Source organism: Tauraco erythrolophus, chromosome 8, assembly GCF_009769465.1.
Source record: "Tauraco erythrolophus isolate bTauEry1 chromosome 8, bTauEry1.pri, whole genome shotgun sequence".
In the NCBI taxonomy this organism is placed as follows: Eukaryota; Metazoa; Chordata; class Aves; order Musophagiformes; family Musophagidae; genus Tauraco; species Tauraco erythrolophus.
The window spans coordinates 42,586,268-42,598,447 of record NC_141472.1 but is presented as its reverse complement, the minus strand read 5'-3'; the positions used below and the strand labels follow the sequence as shown (position 1 = coordinate 42,598,447).

General features: G+C 41.9%; 1 protein-coding gene across 5 annotated transcripts in view; it reads right to left on the bottom strand.

The window, feature by feature from the left end:
• Positions 1-12,180, bottom strand: part of KIF5C (kinesin family member 5C) — a 78,042-nt gene that overhangs the window by 43,860 nt on the left and 22,002 nt on the right. For 4 of the 5 annotated variants that reach the window (XM_086615370.1, XM_086615373.1, XM_086615372.1 and 1 more), the window contains exons 2-3: positions 9,174-9,264; positions 1,985-2,058 (exon numbers count right to left, since the gene is read on the bottom strand). The exons of the other annotated variant lie outside the window; for it this stretch is intronic. In XM_086615370.1, coding sequence (XP_086471496.1) covers positions 1,985-2,058; positions 9,174-9,264 — 165 coding nt within the window. The remainder of the gene's footprint in view (positions 1-1,984; positions 2,059-9,173; positions 9,265-12,180) is intronic. 5 annotated transcript variants of the gene reach the window in all.

Here is a 12,180-nt window from a genome sequence, read left to right as displayed (position 1 = left end):
TGAAGCAGGTCCCACTATAATTTATGGAGACCATAAACTGGAAGAGAAGATAAAGGTAAAGGTAGGCTATTCACTGAAAAGCTGGAATAAAAAAAAAAAAAAAAACAACAAAACACCAAACCCACTCAGCTGTAACCTCAGAAAGAATTTGGAGAAATGTGCTGCTGCTGCCATGCTGACATTGCAGTTAGTAAACTCCCCCAAAGCACCAGGACGGAGAGTTCTCTGCTCATTAAAGCTGCTCATTTTAATAAGAACATTAATTTCCACACTTAAACATAGCAGGCAGGTAGTAGCTGGTGAAGTGTAATGTTTGAGACAGCGCTGGTTTATTTCAGGGTGTTCACATAATAACTACAATCCACAGGGACCTACTATCGAAAACTCTACTGTAAGGTCAAAGCTGAGCAATATAATCTCATGGGAAAAAATATGAAATTTTTAAGAAGGTTTTGGTTATATCCTGCTATACAGGTTGGCAAATGCTTTATCTAGCACAGGACAATGACCCATGTACATCAGAAAGCCTATCCTGGCTATGTTACATTACCGTGTCCTGTTTAAGCGTAACACGAACACTATGCAGCATTTCACGTTTCACAGAAAATCCTCCATAACAGCTTTACCAAGAGGATTTACTATTTCTTCAACTTCAGACTACTTTTTTCTTCCACAACACACTTTAGCAACTTTACAAGGGGATGTTAGGTTAAAAGGAGGATTAAAACTGAATATAGACTTGATTCCATTTCAAAATGACAGTTTTTTTCTTTACTAAAGAAGTAAACCAGCTATTTTTCTACAGTCATTTTCTTTATCGCAGCTTGCAATTCTGAATATAAATTGGCTTTAAGAGATCTTTCCCCATGCCATGTGGAAGCACCAGCTCAAGCCCTGCAGACATTTTGATTTAATTACATCCAGAGCTGGTGGATTACTCAGCCATTGTGCCATCTGTGAGGGCTGAGCTGGTGATTTCCCCCATCCTCCCAAGGACAGCCTTAATTAGACATGAGGCATCAGTTACAGCATCCTCCAGGAAAGGAGCAACTGTGGGAATCGAACAGCAATTTCACCAGGGCCTGTTGGCTCGAGAGAATATTGCTTTCCTTCTCCTTTAACCTTCAGGTTAGGTAGGTCACCCGTGTTAATTGGGTAGCAAAACCATCTGATGCTGTTGAACAAATGAAAGCTCTTTTTTTTCCCTTTCATTCAGCAAAACTTTGCTGTAGCCCTCCTGCTTCACGTTCACAGTTGAAATGAAACGCTCCAAGACATACACACCCAGCTTGTACAGCATTGTGATGGAACAATCTAAGCGAGGATTAAATGCTTGAATGATCCTCCTTTTTTAGCAAGAGGATAAAATATCTAAATGTCTTTTAACTGAACAGTTAAAAAAAAAAATCCCATAGGAAAAAAATTACACTGTCACATTTCATGTAGCAGAAACATGAACAGACTTAGGACTTCAGCCACTGGAATTTGCTATAATTTGGTTCTTCTCCCCCAAAGCAACAATTCTTAAATTCATCCATTTATGCTGCAGCATGCGAGAGTGGTATTCCCAGAAGGGAAGTGCAAATGAGAAAATCAATAACCCAGGCATGAATTTTCACAATTCTGCATGCAAGGGAACTCTAGAGACCCTTATTCCTATTTTCATTTGTGAATTAACAAATCTCACTCAAATCCTTTAAAATATACACATACCTAAACTGTTATGACAAATATGGAGAAGCTATACTTGATATTTTTGACTCATCATTTGCTAGTTTAGCTAGATATCTATAGACATGTCTTGAAAAGAACTCCACATCGAAAGAAATACTACAGCTTAAAAGGCAGCAGAAGCTAAACATACGCAGATCTCTTTTTATATGTCACTCACAGCAAAGAGTGCTCCAGATAGCTGGCATGTTCAGGTAATTGATACATAAAATTCTACTGCTGCTATCAAACTGATTTAATTTTGCCACCATACCTCCATAGTATGTGTTTTTCCTGATGATGTCTGTCCATAAGCAAAGATTGTGCCATTATAGCCTTCAAGAACATCTGCAAGAAGAAGGAAAACAATTAAAAATCATATTGACATCTTGAAGATGGAGTGTCAGCATTTCCTAAGCCTTCTACAATGTTGAAGGTCAATTACAAAATAGTTTGTGCAATAAAGAACGCAAAAAATACAACAAAGCTAGCTATCTTTAGGCAAAAAAAAATTTGTATCAAAAATCTAAATCAGGTAATTACAGAATTATTGACATCTTTCTCACTTTCCTGGGAAAAAAAAAAAACTCTGGACACTAGATACTATCCAATATACCTGTGTAACATGGAAATGCATTTTAAACCATCACGTAACATAGAGAAAATTAAACAAATTCATACTTTTTCTACTACTATAACACCCTCAACAGTTCATGGCCTCATTAATTTCCAAGCTTGTCTGCAAAGCAGGAGAGCAAAGCAAAAAGAGAGTCACACAAACATGAATTTGCATATTGCATTAAGATATAAAAATATCCATTTTTAACTTTGCAGTGGTTGACATCTATAGAAGCTCTCAGAAATCCAGGAGGGCTGTAAACCAGCTGGTTCTTACACACATCCATTCATTGTCGTTGAAAGGATTACTGGGTTGGACTTGCTCCAGGCAAGCGAATTTAAAGTCTTAAGTAGGGCCACCTATTTATGCAGCTTTCATGTAAAAAAGAGTAATACTTATTATAGTTATAGAATCACAGAATCATAGAATGGTTTGGGTTGGAAGGGACCTCAAAGATCATCCCAGTTCCAACCCCCCTGCCATGGGCAGGGAAACCCTCCACTGCACCAGATTGCCCAAAGCCTCATTCAACCTGGCCTTGAACACTTCCAAGGATGGGGCATCTACAACGAGAAGCTAGTTGCTAGTAGAGAATGAAGGAAACGTTCAATCTAAACCCCAGTTCTCACCAGCCTGCTCGGAAAGACCCCCCAGGCCCCCGGAGGCAGTGGGAAGGATGCTGGCCAGGGACAACGCTGCAGGACGCCCACCTTCCCCTCGCCACTGAGCCTGATGCCTCTTGCTGGGGACCAGTGGCATCGTACTCAGGACCAGAGCTCTGCCACGGGCCTCTGGAGCAGAAACATCACACAGAGACAGAGCAGCAAAGCTGAGGGGAGCCAGCAGAGAAAGGTAAAGCAAAAGGAAAGCTTGACTCTTGCAGCCTGCAAAGGGGACAAGAGCAGCCACCAAAGCCGAGCTGTGTTCTGGCAGGGCAGAAAGTTTCCTGTCCACAGGTACTTCCCAGAGCATCTCATACTGTTGGAGTTGGCCTTCTCTGCTTCTGAAACACTTGTTACATTTCTCACCCTCTATATCTATATAGAGAGGCTAACACTCTACATATAGGCTAATTATAGAGAGAGGCTCTATATTAATAGAGGCTATCAGGAGAAAAAAATACATGTGTGTATATATATGTACACATATTTATAGTATACACACACATCTGTATTACATATAGCATCATAGTATTACGTTTACATAAACACATATAATCTCCTCATTTGCATCTCCATATGTATGTATGTAGACAGTCCAGCTAGGATAGAGAATTAAATAAGGTATGTTAGCAAAATACAAAAAGAACAAAGAAGAAACAAGTGTGAAAAAATTTGAGACAAAAACCACAGAAAGACGATTTCAAAGAAAAGAAATGAATAAAAAGAAAGGAAAGGCAAAGAGATCTTTTTCCAAGGCAACCACAACATAGATCCACATTTCCTATACAGCGATACTGAGTAAGGATGAAATTGGAATGAAGCCATTCGAAAATACATATTGTAATTAAACAAAGAATGTTTTAATAATGTATAAATGTATAATAATAATAATAAATAAAAACGTAACTCTTTAAATTGTGGCAGAGCTGTTTTGGAGAGCTGGAGAGGACAGACTGTGGAGCTACATGCCAGAGGTTTTTAGACCTCCACAGACTATTGCTGTTTTTGAATCTTAAAATCTAGGAGAAAGACAAAGTTAGTGACTATAATTACTGTCATTCTGGTATTAACATTTCATATGAATTTAACATCCTCATCTGTTTATAAAAATAGAGATACTGCTTATTCTTACTTTAAGGAAACAGGGTTTAAAATAAGTTATTATAAATAATACTTGCATAGATAAAAACTCAGATGTCCAGCCATAGATGCAGTGCTATCCTGAGCTCATGCCTTCAACCCTTAATCATAGAATCATAAAATCCTAGAATGGTTTGGGTTGGAAGGGACCTCAAAGATCACCCAGTTCCAATCCCCTGCCATGGGCAGGGACATCTTCCACTACACCAAGTTGCTCAAAGCCCCATCCACCCTGGCCTTGAACACTTCCAGGGATGGGGCATCTACAACTTCTCTGGGCAACCTATGCCAGTGCCTCATCACCCTCTGAGTGAAAAATTTCTTCCTTATACCTAATCCATATCTGCCCTCTTTCAGTTTAAAGCCATTGCCCCTTGTCCTATCACTACACAATTTCACCAACAGGCTTTAAAATAGGGTCAAATTTCATTTTATTGCTACTTCAAAACATGCATTCACCAGTTCTTTTCTGAAGGGAACATCTCATTGATTTTCAGTTCCACACAGAACGAACTTGGGTGGAAGGGAAGGGCTACAAGGTCGGCAGCTTGAAGGCAGGAGAGAAGAGCTGGTGAGCCTGGCCGCTGGCCCTCGCTGCGCCACGCTCGGAGCCCGTCCACTTGAACTCTCACGGGTGCAATTTTCACAGCGTTTTTTCCAATAAACCTTCTGTGTATACTAAGCCTTGCCTTTGGAAGACTTTAACAGGGGTTGGACTAGATGACCTTTGAAGGTCCCTTCCAGCCCTAACCATTCTATGATTCTATGATTAACAAAAGAAAATCAGCTGCTTAGCAGATTCCTGAAGATTGTCGATGATTAAAACTTTGAAAGGAATTCTGCTAGGAGCTCCGCTCAACTTGCACCAACGGGTCTAACAGCAGGAACATGGAGCACAGGATCGGGATAGAGTCAGGGATCTGCAGTGTAAGGGAGGTGGCAGCAGCTCACAGGAGATAAAAGTTCTATCTTGTTTTTTAATACAAAACCACGATTTCCTTTTAAAAAGTTAATCGGATTAATACTAAATTTCGAAATAGCCTATAGGCGAGGCAATATTTTATGCAATTGTATTTGAAATATTTTAAATAAAAAGCTTACTTGACACTTTTCCTATTAAACACACACACGCACATATATAAGCACAACAGGGAAGCAGTTACATTTAACTTCCGAGGCTACATCCAGTTGTAAATATTGTGTATCTATTGCATAGAGAAGCCTTCATCTTTGTTAGACAGCAAGAAAAGAAAATATTGTGTCTGGACTTTTTTATTCTAAACTAAAATCTAGCTGGAAGTTGGAAAAGAAGGAAGGTTTGTTTTCCTCCTTAGTTGAAAACTAGCACATGGGGAAGATGAGCTAAAGTGTCTGGAAGGTGCACAGAATTAGAGTTTCAAAGGTGTTTACGCATCAAAAAATAGGAATAACTGTCCTCGGTGGGTGGTTCAGAAGTCCTTGATCAAACACGTGCAACTCCTGTTTGTTTCTAAAATACCACCCACCATCCAAATACCTTTAAATTCCCAGGACAGTTCCACAGAATCTAAGAGTTCACTACTACTATTTCCTCTTTTTGGAAAACTTGGTTAACTTTAAAAAAAAAAAAAAAAAAAGTTTGAATTTAAAGAAAAGAAAAAAGCTTATTATCTCCAGGTGAATGCAAGGTACAACGTCAGCTCTATACTGGTGCACAGCCTAGGGGGAAAATAATTTGATTAATCAACTGTTATGTAAGAAAATTAGTCAGAATTTGCATAAATGTATACTAAGATACGCCGCTGCTTGAGGAAGCATAGATAAGTAATTTACCTTTCCAATTAGCAAAAAATATCTTATTCTATAAAAAAATAGTCCTTTGCATCACCAGCAATTAGAAAAATCGGTGGTCTCAGCAGCAGAAGAGGTTATTTTTGTTGGAAGGCTTTCCACCTTGAGATAGTTAATACACCATCTGTCAACTCAATAAAGAGAGAAGACTCAACAGAAACAGCCTGCACGAAACTGAAGAGCAAGGGGAAAAAAAAAGATGTACAAAGTGACCGAACACAGATCAGTTGGGTTTTTACACAACTCATAACAAAGTCCTTCCAGCAGCACCACAGGCCCTGCGACACACGGCCAAGGGTGGCTGTGGGCTGGAGACCTTTCACACGGACCGCTGACAAGTGTAGGAGTCTTCATGGCAAGAAGAGAGACCAAAGGGCTTTACAGAAGGCCTTTCAGCCTCATTTCTCTGATTAAATTTTTAGCTTTATACTTCTCTTTTCCATCTCGAAGCTTTCTAGTTCTGCGGCTCAGCATTTGAGACCCACGTTTGTAACCAGACTGGAAAGTCACTAAGGTACCCAGTGAGAGCCATCCCATCACCCAAAAAATTGTTAAAGCAATTTTCTCCTCCTCACAGGACACACAAACGTGCAGATGTTCACATGTGCACTAACGTGCTCACAGCTCCAGTGCTTGGCAACAGCTTGGGCCATTGTGCATGCTCCCCTCAATGGAATTGTAGGAAAGATGCAAAACCCAGACACAGACATCCATCTGTGCAGACTGAGAAGAAAAAGCTGTTTTCTGGCAACGGAGAGCAATGGGAAACAAAGCAAAAGTGGTGGCAATCACACACTATTGTTCCCTTTCAGATTTAGTGATATTTCTTAGTTTGGTTAAAAGAAATGCAAACACAAGTTCCCAAGCTGTGGTTGTACGCACCAGTGACGATTCCCCACACGCTTCCACTACTGGAACTTCTGCCCTTGGGAATACCTTGAACAAACATCCCAGCACCCAAATCGCTGTAACACACAGACTGCTTCTCCTTTTCTAAAAAAATCCTTGTTTCTCATGTTTCTCACATGTGGAACGTGAAATACTTTGATTTAGCCATTGAGCTGTTTACTTAAACCTAATCCCATTTCTTCTTTAGTGGAAAAAAACCTCATTCAGATCATTCTTATTGTCAGCGTAGTTCTTATAACCATTGTTTTGGAGACTGTTAGGCCAGCTGGCATTTTGTGTAATAACATTAATCACAACGAAACCAGCAGCCATTTCGTGGGAGTACAATGAAATCTCATCACAAATGGTAACTTTGAAAAGCTATCTGAAAAAGTCTCAAAGATTTAAATAGTGCTCCAAGTTGTAATGCACTGAGCTCGTATTTCCATGCAGTAAGTTACATCGTTCCAGTCTATCAGAAACAGCCCAGTCTGTTTCGCATTCTTCACTTTATTAGGCTTTAAACTGAAAATTAAACGTAGGAAATGTAAGTCCAGAGCTCAAGAACGTCACTCCAGTAACACTGTGCTCTCCCTACCTCCCTCCCTGTCTTACATTCTCCTTCTGTCCCCCCTCTCCCTTTCTCTCCTCCCCATCACTCTTCTTCTCCCTTTCTCTTTCTCTCCTTCTCCATTTTTCCCCCCATTTCTCTCTTCTCCTTTCTTCTATACCCTCTCCCCCCACATCAAGGCATCCAGAAAGTCCAAGATAACACACACACAAAAGTATTTTCAAATAGGCCTTTGGAAAGTATTTGCCTTTCTACTTGGTTAATGAAGAAGACTTAGCCCTGATTCAGGTCTTCCAAGTTGCTTTCAAACAGGATTTTATTTCTCTCACCGTTTTGTAGGAAAACAACTTCCACAGGGGATACAAAAACCCTCCGCAAACCTACAAACAGCGATATTCTGCTTCTGTTAGCACACACTGTAGTGTTGAAAGAGTTCCCCAAACTTCCGAAAGTCCAGCGGTGTGTCAGCAACCCGAAATAATGATTTCTAAGTTCTACAACTCCAGTCCCACCAGTTTTTATTAAAGGCTTACCCGTCTGAAGTCAGAATTGCCATAATTAGACTCCCCCCTGAGAAGAGGCAACTGATGTCTTACAACTCATTTCCTCTCTGCAACATCACATAGCTTATCTTCTGGCCTTCACCCCCAATCCTCTAGACTACATGCACGTTGGTTTACTCGAGGCTGTCCAAGTGAGCCAACCCATTTCCTCCAGAACAGAACCCAGGCTTTGCCCCACGGCTGTTTGCCCCAGGGACCTCTCCCCACCAGCAGACACACAGCTGTCAGCAGATCCAGCTCCACACCTGAAACGCTACTGAGTCCTTCAACACAGCTTCAGTAGCCCCTGCGCCTCTGAGCAACCAAAATCTCTCACGCCACACAAATCCCACAGCCTTCAACACGCAGCCTTGCGTTGCTACAGAGCACAGCTCTGACACCACTCTCACCATCTGCATACTTTGATTTAAAAACAAAAACTGAGAAACTAATCTTGAGGGGCACAGGGACAGGGAACAACTAGACCTGGTACTACTCGTAACCCCTGAGGTGCTGCAGCAGCTGTGATATCATCACGGACTGACGATCCAGCATCAGAACCAAGTGGGAGGTCTGAGGGGGTGTTGGGAGCCCAGGGAAGTATGGCAGGCAATTAAAATGCACCCAAAAAGTTTGATTCTTGAGTTCAAATCTTGACATTTCAACAGTTTATGAAGGTTTTGTTTTAAACAATTAGGGTGCTATCCAATAGGCACTTGTGTTCTCGTTTCATTTTTAAATGCAAACTATCTGCATGGGAAGCAGCTACAAAACCAGTGTCTTCCACATTTTCCTTTAACTGCTCATCCTTCCATTCAAAGACACCATTATTCCCTGCTCATCCCATACTGAACAGTCTGACGCTGCATGAAGAACATGCTTTTTGTTGCTTATCACATATCACAAAAAGCAAGTATTTGTGTGGAATAATAGTCACACAAGGAGGAAGTAAGGAACAACTGCTGCAATTTGTCAGTTTGTTTGTTTGTTTTATTTTTTGGTTCATGTTTTTTTTGGTTTGTTTGTTTTTTGTTTTTTTTTTTTTTTTAACACAGACAAGTCCTTAAAAAAGGAAATGCTTGGAATTACTAATTACTACACTCCCCTACAGACACTTAAACATTTATTATCCTGTCTTTAAATAGCTTGAGGGGACAGGAAGACATCTTTTCCCTCCCCCCCAACCAGGAATAAACAAAGACAACACCTACCTTTAACAATCTGCTTGGCACAGGCATTATAAACTTGTTCCTGGGTTGTATTAGGAGGTAACACTCTATCAAAGACATAGGGCTTCCCTTGCTGGAAACGAAAGAGAAACTTTGTGAGATAAAGAACATTTGGAGCAGTTTTACAGACCCCATTGAACAGGCAACCTGAAATGCAGCGTTTGCTACAAAGGGAGCCATTCAGTGCCATGGAGATGACAATATTTTGTTGACTAAACAGATGTGACATCTCGTGTTCTCCAAAAGCATCTTTTCTTTAGCTGGCAAATAAAACGTGGCATATGTTTTCTGTGTGTTCACATTGGGGTCAGCGGCTACTGTTGCGGGAAACAATAAGCTGAAGCAATTGAAAGTTGATTATTTTCTCCCTCTCCCAGGAGCTAAGAGGCAACAGCCATACAAATATTTGCAACAGATTCGCCGTTCACTATTGCAAACTAGTGAAAGCTGCGGTGCGAGAAACGGACGTCAGAGCAGAGAGAACCAGAAGTTTGCAGGTCCTGAGAGATGCCTTCTGCTGATGCTCAGGTGGCCCAGCACGGGTCCTACACGCTCCTTCAGCAGAAGTAGCCTGGCTTCATTTCTACACTAACCATGCAAATGTGTGTCAGTAAAGCCACAGGTCAGACCCAAAGGAGGCAGCTCAGTCAGACTAGTATGTTGCTCTAATCTTATATTTTATTTAGAAATTGCCATTATTTTTATCCTTAACACCAACAAATAACAAGATGCCATGTGGAAAGAGCTCTGAAATTATGTGTCAAAAGGGATCAGGGTCATTTCCAGGTTGTGAACCACCACTGTCTTGCCACGGACACTGAGCTGCCCTGACTCCCAGGTCACACCACGACTGACACTTTTCATACGTATATACGGTTTAACACGATCCGCAAGTGTACTTCCCGAAAATTTTGATTCCTCTTTGTAGTAAGTATAATCGGTTACAAGACAAACATATACTAGCAATCCTAAAAATAGCTTTGCATGACACTTCAAAGGCAAATCAATTTTTAAGACAGCAGTTCAGCTCCTTACAACTCAGTAAAAACAAGCAAGACATTTGCATTTAAAACGCAATTCTCTTATTTAAAGTTACACTAAGCGGACGTGTAACATCTTTCCTGTCTTCCATCAAAGCCTGTAACATTTCCCTTCGAAGATGTGACACCTGCTCCGAGAACAGCATAACGAGGGCTTCAAAGCTGACTGCGAGGTGGCTGGATACCCGACGTAGGAGGCTTGTTCTGTCGAGCCAACGTGCCACTTCTGCCATTTGTAGCCAGCTGTTCAAATGCTGTGCTCAATTAGCCATTTTTGTCACACTTTGATTTTGCTTCAAGCAGATCATAAGCTTACACTTGCCTGCTCCTTAAACTCAGGTACTTAACAGCCACAGAGGAAAATAAGACAGAGAGGTTTTTGCCTGCAATGTGTTTTCTTCACGTTTCATCCCAGAATTTCAGATCTCAAGAATAAGAAAGCGATTTATAAATCATTTAGTAAATAATTCATGGTCTCGTGCTGGCATGGGGTGAATGCTGAGCCATCCAAGCACCCCATAAGCCAAAACTGAGATCAACACCACCAACCCAGTCCCAGCCTCTGGGAGAGTGGTGGGACTGCTGGGAGCACCTCCACCCCAGCCTCTGCCTCTCCACATCTTTCCACTGACACTGCACATTGTGTGGCTCTCAGCTAGACCAAGCTCTTCATTCCCAGGAGGAGAAGGGCTTCCCAGCCCTGCTGTAACTATTCTGGAACAACTTCTCAAATGGACTTTTCAACTACATACCCCTATTTTGCTCATTCCAAGCACTAGACAATAATTCCTAATGCAAGAGGGCAAAAACCACATGGACATACGTCCTCAGCCATCCACTTCTCCCATTTATTTCCTTCATGCCTGAGTTGAGGCTTATTAGCTAAGCAATGTGAGAGAGTAGCAGAGAACGATGCCAGTATATCATCCTGCCAGGGCAAACACAGCACTCCAGGCAAATATTGCTCTGGTGCAATCAATCCAGCTCTTTTACTGAGCTCTCGACAACTACAATGTCAGAGAGCCCCAAAAAACAATCCCAATAATTGAGCTGCACGCAGCTGAAAGAGGCACTGGTTGCAACTGTTGCTTATCTGCCGAACTGAAAAACTAGAAATGTAAAGCAGCAATTCACAAACGTGCTACACAGGTCAAATCTCTTCCTCAGCATTTTTGTTCTGGGAAGCTGAAAGACTGGAAAACCCATTGCTGATATCTGAAGAAAATAAATGAATGTGAAGGATCACAAAGCTTCTGTCATCAACCGCACAGAACGAGAGTGCTCCATTATCCAAGAGCACTTACAGGTTTTGGGGGAAGATGTTTTGAGCCTCAGCTCCACATTGATCTTTGACAAAGACAACTCAAGGCTCAAGCTCCTTTCCACAAAGGAGAGTATGATGACTGGGCACGGACCCTCCTGCCTATCCTCAGTTTGAGAGATTACACTGCTTTTGCTCTACTACTGCTTCTCCTCTGCCCTAAATCCCCTCAATCCTGATCAACTCTCTTTTCCCCACCTACACTGATCTCCCTGCTCCTTAGGCTCCTCATCCTTCTCACTCTTGCTTTGTTCAGAAGTTCCTGCTTGGGTCTCTGTTGCTGGAGAAATGCTGGGCACCTCCCGTGTCACCCCACTCATCTTGTTCAGTTTTCTGTCCCTTCCATCCCAACAGCTCTCCTTGGAGTCCTCCTCACCACCATCTCCACCCACCTCCAGGCTTCTGGCGGCAGGCTGTGACCTTCACTGCCTGTCCCACCGGGTTGTCCTTCACCCCTTCAATGTTCCAGCCAGGCACCCCCCAGACCCGCTCTGCACACATCCCGCAGGAGCTCACCCTCACCTTATCAGGGCTGGAGAAGACCACAACACCTCAGACAGGGAGAAGCTGCCCAGCCTGAAGGAAAGTTGTGGCGATTCAGCTGCCAAGACTGTTAAGATAGAAGACT